This window comes from Saccoglossus kowalevskii, chromosome 6 (assembly GCF_978046115.1).
Source record: "Saccoglossus kowalevskii chromosome 6, keSacKowa6.1, whole genome shotgun sequence".
Classification (NCBI taxonomy): Eukaryota; Metazoa; Hemichordata; class Enteropneusta; family Harrimaniidae; genus Saccoglossus; species Saccoglossus kowalevskii.
Window position 1 is genome coordinate 1208909 of NC_140646.1, and position 22906 is coordinate 1231814.

Genomic DNA, 22906 nt, shown 5'->3' on the forward strand with positions numbered 1-22906 from the left:
CATGAAATATACTACCTCCAAAACTGTTAGCAATTTCAATAATGTCAGCCTCATAAATATCAAGCTCCTCTCTTCTATCAGGGTACACTTCACACATGACTGACTTGTACTTGTCAAAAGCCAGCAAAAATTCACTTAATGTCAAAACTTTGTTCAAACGAGGGTCGGGGTTATCCTTTATCTTTATTTCATTGCCAGACAGATCTATAATAGATCTACAATAGAGCTACATGTACTTCCCGGCGATACATGATATGGAATTAATAAGGCTGCCAAATTGACATATTTACCTTCTATAATAGTTTTTCTGAGCGATGAAGAGATGTTAACTATTTTAGGTAAATCATGAGATGGAATGCCAAAAACGACTTCTTCCAACGGGACTGTCAGTTTCTTGTTGAGCGCCCATCAAAGAATTTGATACCACGTGTACTTTTGAGTCTCTCGCTATCCTTTGTTTGTTGATGACGGTCATTGTATTTGGAGAGGCCACCATATTGTCTTGCTGACCTTTCGCATTTGAAGATTGGCATAAATTACGCACCATTTTTTTTAACTCCTGATGAATATTACTAATAGAATTATTGATTTCTGATGTCGAGGGTTTCTGGTGTTCGTCTGTTTCGGAATCGTCAATTTCTGTGATGGCGAACCACTTGAAGTTGTAGCGCGTCCTTTGTTTAGCTCAAAAGTTTTAATCAATGACTTTCTGCTTAAATTCGTTGGCAGAACAATACCAACCTCCTCCAATTTTTTATGTAGCTCCTTCGCAGACTAGTTGTTTGGATTATTAGGATGGAGTGTTGTTCCCCTGCATATATTCGGAACTCGGCGTTTAGTGGTATGAGTACTGACCCCAGCAGCACTAGTTGTAGTACTAGTACTTGGCATGGGATCATCGCCGACATCGTTGATCGGAGCGTCAGCATTAACTCGCCGCTTTCTGCCACTGCGTTTGGTGGAAACTGTGTTCTCCATAATGATATCGTAAAATAATTATGAGAATCGAAAACAAAGGAGTTACTGCCACGTTGTCTTAAGACTGAATCAAGATGGCACGTTGACTGCCAAGATCTCAGATCACGCGAGAAAGTGGAAGATATTTGTGTCATAAACACTGTTAAATGTTATCACATTAAACATGCATTACCATCACAGTAAGAAACACCCAAAGGTTCCTGCCTGTTAAATATCAATGCCATATGGTGTTAAGAAGTCAAAATGCTGACAGTAAAAGACCTTGTTGGCATTACAAGTTAAACTTGTAAATACTATGATAACTCAAGAGGTGTACATTCATATGATTATATACAATGTACTTTTATTCATTGTTTGATACACCACTCACCTTTGACTTATTGGTTTTAATTCCTTCTACAATCTGTTCAAACTGTTTCAGGAACTGACCTTTTCCAGATGCAGATGCCATAGCTCTGCAAAAAATATTTATAACTTAAATAGTAATAACGTGAGAGAAAACAATTTGTTGGTTTCCATACATTAATTTTACAACAATTAAATAGAACATAATGTTAAAGAATATTTTTTTTTCATTTTTAAAAACCTGGATTTTTGACACAATTTCGACCAACACAAAGTACCCCATCATTAACAATATATGATGCCCCCAGGCTACAATTTGAGATATAGCATCATATCTCTGCCATAGAAATATAAATTATAATGGTAAAAGCGTTACAATACTGAAAAAAATGGCCACTGTCCATTAATTAATATACCATAACACTATAATATACATTTTCTCGAAAATTAGGCAGGTGACCCCCAACTTTAATTTATTGAAAAAATGAATGAATTTTTGTGTTTGCATCTACCTTAACCTTTTCAGCAAGACTTTCTTGCCCAAATTTTTTTTGTGTTTTTCAATATCTCAGGAAATTACCCAAAATTTTGAAGCCAACAGACAAAATTTTAACTATTTTTGTGCCAATCTTATGAAGGAAAGTGCTATAAACAGGGCAAATGGTGGTGAAAAGGTTAAACTTGTTTTTGTCTTTGATTAGAGTTTCATTGTCTCCCATCATGTCTCCATTATTCTCCTGATCTACTGGTATGTATCAGTAGTCTTTTGTTCAAATCAAATGATCCCCGCTCCCTCTGTATTTGTTGTACTTACTGTGTGAAGTTATCATGGATTGAATTGAGGAGGTTGACTTCTTTCTGTAGATACAGCTTTGTATCATCCAGTGTGTTATATAACGTGTAAAACTGTTTGGTTTCTGTGTGTGTTGATCCAACTATAAAAACACAAAATAATAATTAATGGTCTTTTCAAACATTTTCACAAATATAAATGGCTTTGACAAAATGATGCTGTTTTACATGGATGTTCTTCATATATAACACCTTTATTACATTTCATAAACCAAAATAGATGTAATTCATTCTATAAGGTTGTAATAAAGAATTATCTTATCTTATCTTACAAGGCTTACTGAATCATTTTTTTTTACAGTACACTAGGGGGCATTTCTCACATATTTTTGTGTCTTTTTTTGTTTTAAAGGGGAACCGCTCAATCCCATGGATTGCACCAAAGAATCATGGGACACTATTGTTTATGTTGTTTACAATGTTAATCTATCTTTTGTTATCCATTGTTATTTTAATCCAGAAAGTAAATTTGTTGTAAGATTAGGCTTAACTGGAAGGTGCCCCTTTAAAGATATTTTTTTACCAGGCAACTATTTTAGAGCTTGGATGTGAGTGTCCCTGGTTCATGTGTAGATATCGTAGTGCGTTTTGTTGAATACAAGCAACAGTGGCTACAACTGTAACGAATGGTCAGAAGTCTCTTCATTAAATCTGTTGGACACTCAGGGTATGTGCTGATGGATTCAATGTTCAGTAGGATTTGAACAAGAGATATACGAATTGTGTGTCAATCACAACAATGATTACAATGTCAGAGATCAAATATGGTATAAGGCAAGACATAATTTTCACATTAAAAGAGTTTTTCTGATATTAGACATACACAATATGAAGGGGTGTAGCATATATTTCAAGATAACCCGACATTCAGATAACCAAATTTTACCTTGCTGGTACAGTTCAACAAATCGTCTTTGATACTGGCTCAGCTCAGCCCGTGGTGGTACTTCATCAATCTTTCTCTGGAGTACTGAAATTTCACGATTTTTACGTGCCTGTAAAAATAGACAAATAAAGTATAAAGTAAACTACTGCAATCACACTCATCTCAAATTCATTTGTTTTGGCAATATTTGCCATCAAACTCAAATAAACTTAACGCTATCAGGCAATAATTTTTCCTGTCAAATTCGGTGCAGCATTTATGTATTTTTCTAATAATTTCTTACAAAATAATTTTCCCTTTGCTGAATCTCTGTTGAAAAACTTATCCCAGATTTATTCTGCAATTGGTGACAAAAGTTGACTTGCCATTCAAATAGAAACTCACCAAGAGAAATTTGAAATTTGTAAATTCAAAGTTGAAAATTCGATAACCTAATCAAGTAAGTAAATTCTTACCAATAATAATCTAATCTTTTGTAACTTTTCTTTATCTGCCTGGTATTGTTTTGATATTAATTGACTTCTTTCATCATCGTCGTCTTCAACTGCATCTTCTTTCACTTCATTGAGCTTCTCATGAAGCCTTGAGAGTTCTTCCTGACAATTAAATTGATAAAATTTAGACATTGGGTTATAATTTGTTTTCATTTGTAAATTAATTTAGCACCATGCACCATCTTGACTTATTTTTATGTGCAAATTCAAGTGCTAGATATTATAGATATAAAAGGCATTTTGCCACAGAAACAGTATTCTATGTTTAGGAATAAAAGGAAAATCATCAAAATAACATAAAGCATAGATTATAGACAGATAATCAGATTTATATACATGCAATTGTATTTTAATACCAGTTGGAGAGCGCCCTCTATGGCTGGCGCATTCTTGTTTAATTAATATCCACTTATATTGGATATCTGTGTTTCAGTTATGAAATATTATCAAAGACTAGTATGTAAAAAAACAAACAATTCTATCATTGATGCAGCCTATGAAGAATCCAAAACTCTTGTGCATGACCCATGGCTTAACTTTATACAAAAATTACTAGTCATAACAGATCTAACTAATTCAGACCCACATCAGAACAATTTTTGTGATATTTTTAAAGAGAAGCTCAAATGTTTGTACCGTATGAAGTGGAAAAACAATTTGTTGAACAATTGTAAGCTTGACTTTTACAGGTGTGCTAAAGAAAATTTTGAATTTGAACATTATTTAGAAAAAATTAAAAATAAAAATCATAGAATAGCTTATACTAAATTTAGAACTTCTGCACATTTTCTTCCCATTGAATCCGGTAGACATAAAGGCATTTTGAAGGAAAACAGGCTATGTAATCTCCATGAATGCAATGAAGTAGGGGATGAGAAACATTACATTTTATATTGTAATAATTGTCAAATCAAAGAACAAAGATCTAGATTCCTTGCAGCTTTATACATCTATGCCCCAAAGCTGGAAGATTTTAGCATGGATGAATTATTTCCTATTATTGTTTCAAGTAATGATTTTTTCATTCTTAGCATTTTTGCAAAATTTATTTTCTATATTCTTGATATGTATTAATACTGAAAGTTTTTGTTGTTCTGAATGTTTTGTTTTGTTATTGTTATTTTTGGACTTTACTCAAGTTTTCATTGGTACGTTCCAAATAAAAAATTCTATCTATCTATCTATCTAATTGTGCCTTAGAGGGGGGGCAGCAACATTGATCCACCTCTTTTGAACTACACCGTCAACTTGCCGGCTTGCAGTTTGTTTCTTCTACAATTTTAGTCGTATTTTCGATAATTTTAAGGCAAGTTCTGGTTTACCTGGGGTTATCGTTCCGCCGTTGAGGTTTCAGGCATCCTTTCACACGTTTGTTTAAGTCATCATGAAGCCTAAAGTTTTAATTTTGGGTCATTCTTTTGTGGCGCGATTGAGTACGTTCACGTCAAGTGGACGCAATGCATGCGCTTTGCCGCTTTCGTTTAATTTGAGTAATTCGGCAGAAATAAAACTACATGGTTTTCGGAGGGCGTACGGTGGAAAAGATACGGCGTTTCGATTTACACGTCGTTCAGGATTTCAACCCAGACGTGGTTATTTTACAGTTGGGTACAAATGATGTAGCATCACTTTCTGCATCCAATGTAGGGTCACGTTTAATTAACTTGGTGCGTCATTTGCATGATCGCATGAACGTCAAGGTCATTATCGTGTGTCAGGTTTTCCCTCGCGTCACAGCAGCTCGGAGTAACTTTAATGAACGTGTGGCTCAGTTAAACAATATCTTAGAGGTGGAGTTAGGGGGCCTGGCTTACGGACACTTCTGGAAGCATAGGCGTGTTTTTAGCAACACGGCAACAATTTTCGGCCCCGATGGCATTCACTTTAACGGCATCGGTGAGGTCAGATATTATAGAAGCTTACGTGGAGCAATACTTAAATCCTTACAATTAATTTGATTGTATTTTGTGATTATCCAAATATATATATGTATGTGTATGTGTGTATGTATATATATATATATATATATATTTTATCGGTATCCTTTCACTTCTGTTGTTGCTATTACCATTGTTATTATCATGCGATAGAGTACTAATATTTGTACAGTTTATTTTCTGTCAATAATTTATTTTGTCAACAGTATGCCACCAAAGCGTTCAGCACCAGTCACCAGGGCAGCTACAGCAAAGCGTTGTAAGGCAGCAACAACCACATGTTCTGATCCAGTGGAAACATCAAGTAATCCTTCTGCGGTGCTGCAAGTCCCCACTACCGATCAACAAGGTGAACAGCGAGCTGCTGCAGTCACAACACGTAATAATGCTGCAGCGCAACACTTGGACCCAGAAGGGTTAGCAGCCTCTATCTCACGTGCAGTCGTTCAAGGTTTGAAGGAAGCTGGTCTTTGCAACGTTGCAAGCCCAGCAGCAACTACTGCATCTCAAGTCGTCCAACCAGTTGTCAATGACATTACGGGTAATGGACAGGGGGTTCAGGCTGCTAGAAAGCCACTGGATCAGATTAGTGATTTGTCTGTAATTCAGGTTACACAGCAACCTATAATTCAGGGTTCAGAGAGGGAGCTGCAGCCAACCACACTGTTCACTAGTCAGTCTGTACCTTTGGTAGCAAGGGTGTCAGATCAGGTTAAATCTAAAATCTGGGCAGGTGATTATATTGATTTCGCTACTCTGCTTAGTAATTCCTCCCTGCGGGATGGTAGGTACACCGTTGCATTATCTGATGGTGTGAGTAGGCCTCAGCTTTGTCTTGAGCCCACTGCTAGTACTAAGAAAATTACGTCAATTGAGCAGTGGATTTCTGCATTTAACATCTTTGTAGCAGTGTATACTTTAAAAAAGCCTGAGGATATTTCAGGTCTTATGAAATATGGAGAGGAGGTGCGTGACCTGGCAGCCAAAAAGGCTGGCTGGATGTTTTATGATGAGCAATTTCGCTTTTCTCCACTACCCTGGGACCAGACACATTGGGAATTGTGGTTACAAGCATTACATTTCGTATAGGAGCAGCCTCACAAGCTGCTTCAGATGGGTTGTCCGATGCTCAGATCCGTGTTTTAGGTAGATGGAAGTCAGATGCATTCAAGGGATATATTAGGCAACCAGCAGTATGGTAACATGTTTACAGAAATAGACAAAACATGTTTTGCACTTGAATGTAGGTCAGGCAGGGGCCGCTATATATGGGTGCCTTACATTGTTCTGTTTTTCCTTCTATTCGATATAGGTCAGGCAGGGGCCCCTGTATTCGAATTCAAGCAATTTAGTTAGTGTTCACTTAAGTAATGTACTTTCATAAGGATTTACCTCTGCTTCTGGTCATTTTGGGTGGGGCGGCCACACACTAGTGTGGCTTGTGGCGTTTCTGGGGCCCACACCTTTGTGGGAGATTAATTTGTGCTTAATTTTCACTGATTTATTGTTTTGAAAGTTTTCCTCGCCAGTTGACCTTTGACCTCCTTGGAGGTTTTTCTGTTGTAATCTTCCAGTTTGAGGAAACTGGCGAGGGATTTTTTAAGGTTTACAAGTCTCTCATTTTTCAATAAATGTCAAGAATACTTGGCCTTTCATTCCATCTCATTTGTGTTATTGTCGTCTATCTCCCACAAACAGAGCAAAATGACCAGAAGTGGTTCAGTTTAAGTGCAGGGATATAAAGCATAGATTATAGACAGATAATCAGATTTATATACATGCAATTGTATTTTAATACCAGTTGGAGAGCGCCCTCTATGGCTGGCGCATTCTTGTTTAATTGTGCCTTAGAGGGGGGGCAGCAACATTGATCCACCTCTTTTGAACTACACCGTCAACTTGCCGGCTTGCAGTTTGTTTCTTCTACAATTTTAGTCGCCCTCCACCACCCCGTGCACCTCCATTGTAATTATGGCGCAGGTGGATGTGGGCGTTTCTGGGGCCCACACCTTTGTGGGAGATTAATTTGTGCTTAATTTTCACTGATTTATTGTTTTGAAAGTTTTCCTTGCCAGTTGACCTTTGACCTCCTTGGAGGTTTTTCTGTTGTAATCTTTCAGTTTGAGGAAACTGGCGAGGGATTTTTTTAAGGTTTACAAGCCTCTCATTTTTCAATAAATGTCAAGAATACTTGGCCTTTCATTCCATCTCATTTGTGTTATTGTCGTCTATCTCCCACAAACAGAGCAAAATGACCAGAAGTGGTTCAGTTTAAGTGCAGGGATATAAAGCATAGATTATAGACAGATAATCAGATTTATATACATGCAATTGTATTTTAATACCAGTTGGAGAGCGCCCTCTATGGCTGGCGCATTCTTGTTTAATTGTGCCTTAGAGGGGGGGGGCAGCAACATTGATCCACCTCTTTTGAACTACACCGTCAACTTGCTGGCTTGCAGTTTGTTTCTTCTACAATTTTAGTCGCCCTCCACCACCCCGTGCACCTCCATTGTAATTATGGCGCAGGTGGATGTGGGCGTTTCTGGGGCCCACACCTTTGTGGGAGATTAATTTGTGCTTAATTTTCACTGATTTATTGTTTTGAAAGTTTTCCTTGCCAGTTGACCTTTGACCTCCTTGGAGGTTTTTCTGTTGTAATCTTTCAGTTTGAGGAAACTGGCGAGGGATTTTTTTAAGGTTTACAAGCCTCTCATTTTTCAATAAATGTCAAGAATACTTGGCCTTTCATTCCATCTCATTTGTGTTATTGTCGTCTATCTCCCACAAACAGAGCAAAATGACCAGAAGTGGTTCAGTTTAAGTGCAGGGATATAAAAGGTAATTCCCCACATTAACCATGCAAGTTGAAAATAAGCAACTGCAGATCACCAAATTCACATTCAATAGAGAAGCTTTTCCAACCCACATTAGGGTGTGACTATTTTTAAGTAATCACACTCCAAGCAGGATTTAGAATTCAGAACCAATGAATCATGTGTCTGTTACAATGTATGCAGACTTTTAAAGCCAACATTCCAGCATATATAGCACAGCTTATTGAAACCATTGGAAATACAAGTTTGGTGTGATACACATTTATTTTGCACCATTGGTTACCAGCGTATGATATGAAGCGCTAGAAACTAAGCCACCATCTCACTTACCTTGCAGTGTGCTCGAAACTCTTGTTCTTGTTTTTTCAAATTCTCATTCATCGCAACCAGTGATCGTAAACTTTGCAAGACTCTAGAGAGTGTATTAATTTCCGTAATAAGCAAATGTACATCAGTGGGAAATGAACATCAAGCCCAGGAATTGCATTAGATTTGTTGTGTGTAGCAAATCCCAATGAGAAAATGAACTGCAACTCGCAATATATTCTGTGCACTCAGTTATGGGTTCATTTCTAATATTGGGAGTCTGGGAAGCAGAATATGGAGTTACACAATCTCTGATCAAGTTTCTGTCAATAAGAATAACTCTTACTATTATTATCATGGTCAACATACATAATCATATTTGAAACACAAAAAAGTAAAAAAAAACATTGACACAAGTTTATACTAGAGCAGTATTTGGACAGTATTTCCAGGTCACAAATTCAAAGTTGTGATTTATTCACGTTATAAAAAATAACCTCCTCCAGCATCAATATATTCATAAATGCAATATCCCTCACCCCTACCCCCTCCCATAAAATTGGTCAGATTAGTGGATAATTTGCCATATATATGAAAAAGGTGGTGGTTGTCAATCAAAACAACGTATATTATATATATGGAACACATATGATTACGTAATGCTACGTGATACATACACAGAGTTAGCTACAATTAATATTGTTGTATTTCCTACTTACCCAGTCTTCTCTTCAGTTTCAATGGCTTCCATCTCAGCCATCTCAGAATCAAGTCTATCACAGGTTTCTTGTATCTGTAGAAAAACAAATTATTAAAAGAAATATTAAATATGCCGATTTAAAGTGTGTATTATATTTTTATGGCATTATATTAATAAAAAGAATTTCAATATCCGAAACTACATCTACTAAATAACACATACCAAACACATAATTATATAGGTTCTTATAATTATACATGCATATGGTAAATATTTGAAAAATATGCAAAACATTTCAAAAAAAGCATTGTTATTGAATGTCGTAGATAGCTATTATGACAAGGAAATAAAACACACAGTACTTAATAACACAAAAACTCACCTCTTTTAATCTGGTCTGAGTTTCTTGGAAACTTACTTGCAGCTTTTCATGGCTATTCTTTACCTAAGTGTGTTAAAAACAAGAATATCAATCTACCAAAAAAAAAAAAGGACTACCGGTACACATGAACTTACAGTATCGATAATACAAAATTATGTAATTTATTATCACATAGTTTGACATCACATATTGTAACGTTATCTGCACCTTCATATACAGTGAATACTATGAATTGTGGTAAACAATTTTCATGTTGGCAAATCTTCATGTTTCAGAATTATTCAGTCACTCCAAAAAAAATGTTTGATAATTTGAACAAGCCATGCATGGCACAGTCCCAGTTAGTTATCAAATTTAAGATATATAGTTTTGTTTATAGTAATATAGCTGGAATATAACCATGTCAGGAATATGATTTTTTTAACATTAAAATGATTGACATTTGTATCTGATCGTCAAAAAAGTACTTGTCCATATTGAGAGATATTGCTCTGGAACAGCATTCAAAATCAGCCATTTTGAATACATGTATATATATAACATGATGTATAACGAATATATAAAATTTGAATATAATCAGTCAAAGCATTTAAGAGATATGGCTCTAGAAGCCCAATCATGAAATAAAAAATGGCCGCCAGTCAACCATTTTGAATCCAATCTGAAAAATAAAATGACGAGCATCAGGAACCCGTAATGTCTAATGTATGTACCAAGTTTGAACGAAATCCATCCATAAATGCCAGAAATGCTTGATATTTGATGATTTTTTAGCACAAAAACGACCACCATTCGGCTATTTTGAATAAGATCGTCAAACCAATATATCTGTTTATCTATGACATGATGTATAATGAATATTTAAAATTTGAATATAATCAGTCAAAACAAGTTGGAGATATGGGTCTAGAAGCCCATTCATTAAAACAAAATGGCCGCCAGACAGCCATTTTGACACCAATCTGAAAAAAAATAAATGATGTGCATCAGAAACCTGTAATGCCTAATATATGTACCAAGTTTGAACGAAATCCATTCATAAATGCTTGATATTTGATGATTTTTTAGCACAAAAATGGCCACCATTTGGCCATTTTGAATAGGATCGTCAAACCAATATATCTGTCTATCTATGACATGATGTATAATAAATATTTAAAATCTGAACATAATCAGTGAAAGCAAGTCAGAGATATGGCACAAGAACCACATTCATTAAAACAAAATGGCCGCCAGTCAGCCATTTTTAATCTTATCTGAAAAACTAAATTATTTGCATCAAGGTCCCATAATGTCTAATGTATATACCAAGTTTGAACAAAATCCATCTGTAAACAGCCGAGAAATGCTTGATTTTTAGGATTTTTTAGCACAAAAATGGCCGCCATTCAGCCATCTTGAATCAGATCGTAAAACAAAATGATGTGCATCAAGGTCCTACAATGTCTAATGTATATACCAAGTTTGAATAAAATCCATCTGTAAACAGCCGAGAAATGCTTGATTTTGATGATTTTTAGCACAAAAATGGCCACCATTCGGCCATCTTGAATCAGATTGTAAAACAAAATGTGCGCATCAATGTTCTATAATGTCTAATGTATATACCAAGTTTGAACAAAATCCATCTGTAAACAGCCGAGAAATGCTTGATTTTGATGATTTTTAGCACAAAAATGGTCGCCATTCGGCCATCTTGAATCAGATCAAGAAACAAATTGATGTGCATATGTATAATATCATGTATGATGTATGTGTCAAGTTTGATTGTGATTGGTTGAGGCATTTCTAAGATACAGGTCCGGATGCACGCACAGATGCACGCACGCACGGACACACGCATGAACACACGGACACACGCACGGACACACGGAGGTCAAAACATAAGTCCCCGTTTTCGGGGATGACGAACGGGGACTAAAAAAATCCAAAAAAAACAACTTAGCACTAATATCATAAGAAACACCATGGCATCATCACAATTAGCATTGCAGCATGAGAACAAAATTTGTTGCATGATTTCAATGCCAATAGTTAGTTTGATAATCACTCATGTTTACGAGAAAATATTGTGGGATCTATTACAATCTGATTAAAATCTGATGTAGTGTACGGGCTTTAATTATTTTGGCTATAAACTTATTTTAATTTTATGTTTTATTACTTTTGTTATTAATGCCTTTTTATTTTATTATTTTACTTTGATTTTGATTTTGTGATTTTTTTTTAAATTCCGCCCTACATACATCTGAGCCGATGCCTATGTAACGAGATTTCAACGAGACCCACTGTCGACTATTTTAGTCAACGAATCACAGACCTTCTTCTATAGCGCACATGATGACGTCACTGGGCAGAGTCAGGTGGCAAACACACTCAAATAAAATGGCGGATTATACCGACGTTAGCGACCGAGAAGAACACGGCTTTTCGGTAAGTTTATCATTGTCAAATGCAACGAAAGTCATTTTTTTATGTTTATATTGTGGCTCGAATGGTTCGAGTTTAGATCGTTATTTTGCGTAGTTATTCTGGGAGTGACGATTTTGTTTCCACCGGTTCGACCGAACACCGGTGTCTTTTTCCAGTCGCTTGCCCTGGAGACGGGTGATGTTTTGTTGAAGATCGGGCCAACATCGTCTACGGTATTGAAGCCGTAGCTGTAAATATTCATCAAATTGTATCAACATTTTGTACATTATACAATAACTCTTTATTAAAGTAATTGAGCTGATTTGGACTGGAATAAAATATTTTTTATTTGGAACACATCGCAATTGATCAGGAAATATTTGTTTGCTCCAATTTTCTGCGTCGATGCCGTGGGCCGGTGACCGTTATACAATTTAAAATTTGCATTGTTTACTATAGCTGTTTACAGTGTTCTAATCATTACGATTTACTTATTTTTTGCTTCCATTCTAGATAATTATGCTCAGTGTTTGATGTAAAATTGAAGCGATGATGAATAAACGAACCTTGGCTGGCGAAGATGTATCAGGAAGTGTACACATTTGTTGGAAGTGAACAAAATATTCAATGTAATGACAAAAATTGTAAAATGCTGTGGAATTTCTTTTGTAAATAAAAATATACTAGCAATTTTCTATTAATGGTTTATTCAAGTGGGCAAAATATAATGTACAGAAAGATTGCCCGTAGAGTATCGCTACACTGAAAAGTAAGCAACCGACAGCCTGTATAAAAGGGGGCCTGTGATTGGCTGTTACTTACGCGAGATTTGGACGGGACTTACGTAGGCGTCGGATCAGATGTATGTAGGGCGGAATTAAAAAAAAATCAAAATCAAAGTAAAATAATAAAATAAAAAGGCATTAATAACAAAAGTAATAAAAAATAAAATTAAAATAAGTTTATAGCCAAAATAATTAAAGCCCGTACACTACATCAGATTTTAATCAGATTGGATCTATTAATGATTGTCACAGTCCAAAAATAACTTCTGAAACTTGTACTATACTAATTAACATATTATATTCAGAATACCCCTAACATTAAGGGGGAAATGGCACTAGATAAGCTGTACACTGACACCAATTTGAATTGAACAAGCCATGCATGGCACAGTCCCAGTTAGTTATCAAATTTAAAATATATAGTTTTGTTTATAGTAATATAGCTGGAATATAACCATGACAGGAATATGATTTTTTAACATTAAAATGATTGACAGTTGTATCTGATCGTCAAACAAGTACATGTCCATATTGAGAGATATTGCTCTGGAACAGCATTCAAAATCAGCCATTTTGATTACATGTATATGTATATGTATATATATATAACGTATAACGAATATATAAAATTTAAATATAATAAGTCAAAGCATTTAAGAGATATGGCTCTAGAAGCCCAATCATTAAAACAAAATGGCCGCCGGTCAGGCATTTTGAATCCAATCTGAAAAATAAAATGACGAGCATCAGCAACCCGTAATGTCTAATGTATGTACCAAGTTTGAATGAAATCCACCCATAAATGCTTGATATTTGATGATTTTTTAGCACAAAAATGACCACCATTCGGCCATTTTGAATAGGATAGTCAAATCAATATATCTGTTTATCTATGACATGATGTATAATGAATATTTAAAATTTGAAAATATTATCAGTCAAAACAAGTCGGAGATATGGGTCTAGAAGCCCATTCATTAAAACAAAATGGCCGCCAGACAGCCATTTTGTATCCGATCTGAAAAATAAATGATGTGCATCAGGAACCTGTAATGTCTAATACCGTTAAAGTCCTAATATAAACCGCATACGTAATAGTAACCGCACCCCCAATTCCGGCTTCGGGGTTGAAGAGTTCTTAACAAAAATTGAAAACTTGAAAAATACCTATTACTAACCGCGCCCCCAATTCAACAAGCAACAAGACCGTGACTGACTTCATTGTTTCAACCAGCTGGTCCAAAACGGCATTGTTCCTAATCCTATTCATTTGTTTCGACAACGTGCCTAAAAATAGTCACACCTATTTATTGTTCAGCGGTGATAGGATGTCAGACACGCAATGAAACTGCTTTTGTTCTGGCGGCAACCTCTGTCAATACTCTTTCTGAATACGTCTGTGTTTCGTAAGTTTTCGACAATGAGCTGTTATCACCGTAAAAGTGTTAAATTCTTCTTCAATGCTCAGTTTATCTTTCGAAAACAAATAATTTCTTGATTTAAAAAAAAAATCATGCCGTTTTCCCATCGAAATCAAAGCCAAGAGATCGCACTATATTATCGGTAAATCTCTTCCGTGTTCACCATGAGGTCGCTGAACTTTCATTAACATATTTAAATGAGCTATGTAATTTAGACACGTGGGCACCATCCAGCATTTTGATTGGTTAATTAGCGACATGACCTATTCGGTCAATAAAACGTCACGTGTGCATTCAAAAACGAGGCGGATATCGTATCATATCGACCGTTTACATGTGACTGAAATCATTCGTTTACGGTGAAATTAAGTTCAATTTTACTTGCATTTCATAACAATTCAACGGATTTATTTTTTGTGCGTTATTGTAATCACTACTGAATAATAATCACCAATTTAAACACTTCGAAAACAAGTAAGTTATTCACTTGTGAACCACAGCATGGCGCTACCGTTCCGTGATCATTTGCTACTAAAGCAGTGCATTTGTGTTTGTTTTTATTTGAAACTTCTGTTAGAATATACTTTTCGTTACCAAGAAAATTAAAAAAAATCAATGCATATTACATTAAATATACTGAGTATTTTTTTATCATGTGTACAGTTTTTTTGATTGACTGTAATTTTTCAACATTTCGTAACGCCTATTTTAGAACCAAAGTAAGGCCTTTCACTCTTCCCTGACGCCTATTCAAGAGATTGTACAGTGTATTGTTTGTTTTGTGCAAGTGTTGTGGGCAAAAAATGACCACGCCCATTTAGTGATTGCAATATGTACGTAATAGAAACCGCACCCCGAACTTGAGCTTTTGATCCCAATTTTCAAATTGATACATTGTAATATAAACCGCGGTTTATATTAGGACTTTAACGGTATATGTACCAAGTTTGAACGAAATCCATCCATAAATGCCAGAAATGCTTGATATTTGATGATTGTTTAGCACAAAAAAGGCCACCATTTGGCCATTTTGAATAGGATCGTCAAACCAGTATATCTGTCTATCTTTGACATGATGTATAATGAATATTTAAAATTTGAACATAATTAGTGAAAGTAAGTCAGAGATATGGCACGAGAACCACATTCATTAATACAAAATGGCCGCCAGTCGGCCATTTTGAATCTTATCTGAAAAACAAAATTATTTGCATCAAGGTCCCACAATGTCTAATGTATATACCAAGTTTGAACAAAATCCATCTGTAAACAGCCGAGAAATGGTTGATTTTTAGGATTTTTTAGCACAAAAATGGCCGCCATTCGGCCATCTTGAATCAGATCGTAAAACAAAATGATGTGCTTCAAGGTCCTATAATGTCTAACGTATATACCAAGTTTGAACAAAATCCATCTGTAAACAGCCGAGAAATGCTCAATTTTGATGATTTTTAGCACAAAAATGGCCGCCATTCAGCCATCTTAAATCAGATTGTGAAACAAATTGACGTGCATATGTATAATATCATGTACGAGTATGTGTGAAGTTTGATTGTGATTGGTCCAGGCATTTCTAAGATACAGGTCCGGCCGGACGCACGCACAGACGCACACACGCACGCACGGAGGTCAAAACATAAGTCCCCGTTTTCGGACTATGTCCGAACGGGGACTAAAAATCTGGCTATAATACCTTGAAATTGGAGGGTACAAAACATAGTACAAATAATTGTAGCTACAGAAATTTGGCAAAATGTTATGATTGAAGACAGCAATGTACGTCAGTTGCTAACATACATGTATTTATACGTAGTACAGCCAATGTAGAACAACAAAACAAAAAACAAAAAAACAAAAATGCAAGTGTGCAGTGTCCCTATAAAAAATAAAAACATCAGATTATTTGATGACTTTACCTCTTCAAACTTCTTTTCTTGTAATGCTATTTGTTTCTTGAACGACAAAACTATTCTCTTGTGCTGCTGGGCTCCACTGAGTCGTTCAGGCCTCTCTTCCGTACTCAGTTCCTGTTGCTACATAGAGACGGTCAAAACAGATCAGTAATTTATCAAAGATACAATTGTCTAAAACTATGAAATCATCAGTAAACAAAAATGGGAAATTATGGTTTGTTATTTCATGTTAAAACTGAATCTAAGTAACAATACATTACATAAAGACATTAACTGGCAATAACAAGTACGCTTTGTTTCAGAGTTTCAAAATTCTGCAAGTATTGTTCATATACAAATAATGGAAAAAAAATTATCACATTTTATTATAATTAATCAATGAAAGTTCACAAAATTTGAAAATATTAGAATAAACATAATAATTTTTTAGTTAATGTCACACGTAGCATAATTTCTAGATAAGATTTGATAATTTCATAATCAACATGAAATTTTAATATTTTCCATAGTGACCATTGGCAACAAAGTTCAAATTGAAAATTTAGGGTTAGCCAAGTACAAAATTTGTTGGTCGCTAGACAGATACATATTAAACTATGCAGAAACACCATGTATGTTAAAACTTGTATATTTCAGATGTTGTTATCGATGGACACTGATTCACTGACACAATAGGATCCACTTTCAACCACATTAATCTGTGCAAAGTGTTGAATTATGGGTAGACATGTGCAACCTAGAGATGACAAGCCTAATAATCTGTTTTCTTACAGAGAATTTGTTGCCAGACAGATTTTGTATAGGCAATCTGGATATTCTGTTTAATAGCTATTGATTGATCGCTATAGTGACCAAAATCTATAGGCCTAGCCATAGAAAACAAAGATATATCGGTAAATTCATACCCTTGTTTTCCACATTTTTTAGAACAATCTTAACATATGATAGACAGTTGATCATTCAATACACTACTGTGCTAACAAGCATTCAAGAGATTCCAACTTTATATGCTATGACAAATTTACTAGAACGTTTTTTTGTTGTTTACCTTGTCTGCATAACGCAATGCAATTTGCTGGATCTCTTCAGACTGCAAACCAACAATAGAACCAACAGCACTGGCAGTAAGCTGACCCTGGGTAAGTAAGACACGAAGAGCATACAGTACTTAATGCAATATATGAAGATGTCCATTATCGTACTGGACAACGTTAGCACCCGGTGTCCTCAACACAGAAAATCATGATTTTTTAGGGGTGGGCGTTACACAAGCACCCCCACTTGGAAAAGAGTGCAATGACAATTTGGGAGGTGGGCACTTATGATGATGACAATTAAGGAAGTCAATGTGATTCACTGACTTATCACCTACTCACTGTGACTCACAATCTCTAACTCACTTAGACTCGTTATTCACTGTGACTCACCAATCACTAACTTACTGTGACTCATCACTTACTGTGACTCATCACTCACTGTGACTCAACAATCCCTAACTTAATGTGACTCACCACTTACTGTGACTCATTACTCATCATGATTCACCAATCACTAACTTACTGTGACTCATCACTCACTGTGATTCATCACTCACTGTGACTCAACAATCTCTAACTTAATGTGACTCACCACTTACTGTGACTCATCACTCACTGTGACTCACCAATCACTAACTTGCTGTGACTCATCACTCACTGTGATTCATCACACACTGTGACTCAACAATCACTAACTTAATGTGACTCATCACTTACTGTGACTCATTACTTACTGTGACTCACCACTTAATATGACTCATCACTTACTGCGACTCATCACTCACTGTGACTCAACAATCACTAACTTACTGCGACTCATCACTTACTGTGACTCATTACTTACTGTGACTCACCACTTAATGTGACTCATCACTTACTGTGACTCATTACTTACTGTGACTCACCACCTATTACTAATTAGCTAATATGACCATCACTTACTGTGACTTATCACTCACTGTGACTCAACAATCACTAACTTACTGCGACTCATCACTTACTGTGACTCATTACTTACTGTGACTCACCACTTAATGTGACTCATTACTTACTGTGACTCACCACTTAATGTGACTCATCACTTACTGTGACTCATTACTTACTGTGACTCACCACTTAATGTGACTCATTACTTACTGTGACTCACCACTTAATGTGACTCATCACTTACTGTGACTCATTACTTACTGTGACTCACCACTTAATATGACTCATCACTTACTGTGACTCATTACTCATCGTGATTCACCAATCACTAACTTACTGTGACTCATCACTCACTGTGATTCATCACTCACTGTGACTCAACAATCTCTAACTTAATGTGACTCACCACTTACTGTGACTCATCACTCACTGTGACTCACCAATCACTAACTTGCTGTGACTCATCACTCACTGTGATTCATCACTCACTGTGACTCAACAATCACTAACTTAATGTGACTCATCACTTACTGTGACTCATTACTTACTGTGACTCACCACTTAATATGACTCATCACTTACTGCGACTCATCACTCACTGTGACTCAACAATCACTAACTTACTGCGACTCACCACTTACTGTGACTCATTACTTACTGTGACTCACCACTTACTGTGACTCATTACTTACTGTGACTCACCACTTAATGTCACTCATTACTTACTGTGACTCACCACTTAATGTGACTCATCACTTAATGTCACTCATTACTTACTGTGACTCGCCACTTAATATGACTCATCACTTACTGCGACTCATCACTCACTGTGACTCAACAATCACTAACTTACTGCGACTCATCACTTACTGTGACTCATTACTTACTGTGACTCACCACTTAATGTGACTCATCACTTACTGTGACTCATTACTTACTGTGACTCACCACTTAATATGACTCATCACTTACTGCGACTCATCACTCACTGTGACTCAACAATCACTAACTTACTGCGACTCATCACTTACTGTGATTCATTACTTACTGTGACTCACCACTTAATGTGACTCATCACTTACTGTGACTCATTACTTACTGTGACTCACCACTTAATATGACTCATCACTTACTGCGACTCATCACTCACTGTGACTCAACAATCACTAACTTACTGCGACTCATCACTTACTGCGACTCATCACTTACTGTGACTCATTACTAACTGTGACTCATCACTCACTGTGACTCACCAATCACTGTGACTCACCAATCACTAACTTACTGTGACTCATCACTCACTGTGATTCATCACTCACTGTGACTCAACAATCCCTAACTTAATGTGACTCATCACTTACTGTGACTCATCACTCACTGTGACTCACCAATAAAACTTACTGTGATTCATCACTCACTGGGATTCATCACTCACTGTGACTCAACAATCCCTAACTTAATGTGACTCACCACTTACTGTGACTCATCTCTCACTGTGATTCACCAATCACTAACTTACTGTGACTCATCACTCACTGTGATTCATCACTCACTGTGACTCAACAATCTCTAACTTAATGTGACTCACCACTTACTGTGACTCATCACTCACTGTGACTCACCAATCCCTAACTTAATGTGACTCACCACTTACTGTGACTCATCACTCACTGGGATTCATCACTCACTGTGACTCAACAATCCCTAACTTAATGTGACTCATCACTCACTGTGACTCACCAATCACTAACTTACTGTGACTCATCACTTACTGTGACTCATCACTCACTGTGACTCACCAATAACAAACTTACTGTGATTCATCACTCACTGGGATTCATCACTCACTGTGACTCAACAATCCCTAACTTAATGTGACTCATCACTCACTGTGACACACCAATCACTAACTTACTGTGACTCATCACTTACTGTGACTCATCACTTACTGTGACTCACCAATCCCTAACTTAATGTGACTCACCACTTACTGTGACTCATCACTCATCGTGATTCACCAATCACTAACTTACTGTGACTCATCACTCACTGTGATTCATCACTCACTGTGACTCAACAATCTCTAACTTAATGTGACTCACCACTTACTGTGACTCATCACTCACTGTGACTCACCAATCACTAACTTGCTGTGACTCATCACTCACTGTGATTCATCACTCACTGTGACTCAACAATCACTAACTTAATGTGACTCATCACTTACTGTGACTCATTACTTACTGTGACTCACCACTAAATATGACTCACCACTTAATATGACTCATCACTTACTGTGACTCATTACTTACTGTGACTCACCACTTACTGTGACTCATCACTCACTGTGACTCAACAATCCCTAACTTAATGTGACTCACCACTTACTGTGACTCATCACTCACTGTGACTCACCAATCACTAACTTACTGTGACTCATCACTCACTGTGATTCATCACTCACTATGAGTCAACAATCCCTAACTTAATGTGACTCATCACTTACTGTGACTCATCACTCACTGTGACTCACCAATAACAAACTTACTGTGATTCATCACTCACTGGGATTCATCACTCACTGTGATTCAACAATCCCTAACTTAATGTGACTCACCACTTACTGTGACTCATCTCTCACTGTGATTCACCAATCACTAACTTACTGTGACTCATCACTCACTGTGATTCATCACTCACTGTGACTCAACAATCTCTAACTTAATGTGACTCACCACTTACTGTGACTCATCACTCACTGTGACTCACCAATCCCTAACTTAATGTGACTCACCACTTACTGTGACTCACCACTCACTGGGATTCATCACTCACTGTGACTCAACAATCCCTAACTTAATGTGACTCATCACTCACTGTGACTCACCAATAACTAACTTACTGTGATTCATCACTCACTGGGATTCAACACTCACTGTGACTCAACAATCCCTAACTTAATGTGACTCACCACTTACTGTGACTCATCACTCACTGTGACTCACCAATCACTAACTTACTGTGACTCATCACTCACTGTGATTCATCACTCACTGTGACTCAACAATCCCTAACTTAATGTGACTCATCACTTACTGTGACTCATCACTCACTGTGACTCACCAATAACTAACTTACTGTGATTCATCACTCCCTGTGACTCACCAATCATTAACTTACTGTGACTCGTCACTCACTGTGACTCAACAATCCCTAACTTAATGTGACTCACCACTTACTGTGACTCATCACTCACTGTGACTCACCAATCACTAACTTACTGTAACTTATCACTCACTGTAATTCATCACTCACTGTGACTCACCAATCCCTGACTTAATGTGACTCACCACTTACTGTGACTCATCACTCACTGTGACTCACCAATCCCTAACTTAATGTGACTCACCACTTACTGTGACTCATCACTCACTGGGATTCAACACTCACTGTGACGCAACAATCCCTAACTTAATGTGACTCACCACTTACTGTGACTCATCACTCACTGTGACTCACCAATTCCTAACTTAATGTGACTCACCACTTACTGTGACTCATCACTCACTAACTTACTGTGACTTATCACTCACTGTAATTCATCACTCACTGTGACTCACCAATCCCTAACTTAATGTGACTCACCACTTACTGTGACTCATCACTCACTGTGACTCACCAATCCCTAACTTAATGTGACTCACCACTAACTGTGACTCATCACTCACTGTGACTCACCAATCACTAACTTACTGTGACTTATCACTCACTGTAATTCATCACTCACTGCGACTCACCAATCCCTGACTTAATGTGACTCACCACTTACTGTGACTCATCACTCACTGTGACTCATCAATCCCTAACTTAATGTGACTCACCACTTACTGTGACTCATCACTCACTGGGATTCATCACTCACTGTTACTCAACAATTCCTAACTTAATGTGACTCATCACTCACTGTGACTCACCAATAACTAACTTACTGTGATTCACCACTCACTGGGATTCAACACTCACTGTGACTCAACAATCCCTAACTTAATGTGACTCACCACTTACTGTGACTCATCACTCACTGTGACTCACCAATCACTAACTTACTGTGACTCATCACTCACTGTGATTCATCACTCACTGTGACTCAACAATCCCTAACTTAATGTGACTCATCACTTACTGTGACTCATCACTCACTGTGACTCATCAATAACTAACTTACTGTGATTCATCACTCACTGTGACTCACCAATCATTAACTTACTGTGACTCATCACTCACTGTGACTCACCAATCCCTAACTTAATGTGACTCACCACTTACTGTGACTCATCACTCACTGTGACTCACCAATCACTAACTTACTGTGACTTATCACTTACTGTGATTCATCACTCACTGTGACTCACCAATCACTAACTTAATGTGACTCATCACTTACTGTGACTCATTACTTACTGTGACTCACCACTTAATATGACTCATCACTTACTGCGAATCATCACTTACTGTGACTCATTACATACTGTGACTCATTACTTACTGTGACTCATAACTTACTGTTACTCACCACTTACTGTGACTCATCACTCACTGTGATTCATCACTCACTGTGACTCAACAATCCCTAACTTAATGTGACTCATCACTTACTGTGACTCATCACTCACTGTGACTCACCAATAACTAAC

The 22906-nt window shown here is 36.8% G+C and overlaps 1 protein-coding gene across 1 annotated transcript in view; it reads right to left on the minus strand.

The window, feature by feature from the left end:
• The window catches only part of LOC102810002 (coiled-coil domain-containing protein 93-like), a 145701-nt gene that overhangs the window by 26607 nt on the left and 96188 nt on the right, over nt 1–22906 (minus strand). Inside the window, exons 8-16 of the mRNA XM_085499934.1 lie at nt 17297–17383; nt 16252–16368; nt 9718–9780; nt 9355–9428; nt 8660–8741; nt 3517–3657; nt 3062–3170; nt 2138–2258; nt 1349–1433 (exon numbers count right to left, since the gene is read on the minus strand). Of these exons, the coding sequence (XP_085356060.1) occupies nt 1349–1433; nt 2138–2258; nt 3062–3170; nt 3517–3657; nt 8660–8741; nt 9355–9428; nt 9718–9780; nt 16252–16368; nt 17297–17383 (879 nt within the window). The remainder of the gene's footprint in view (nt 1–1348; nt 1434–2137; nt 2259–3061; nt 3171–3516; nt 3658–8659; nt 8742–9354; nt 9429–9717; nt 9781–16251; nt 16369–17296; nt 17384–22906) is intronic.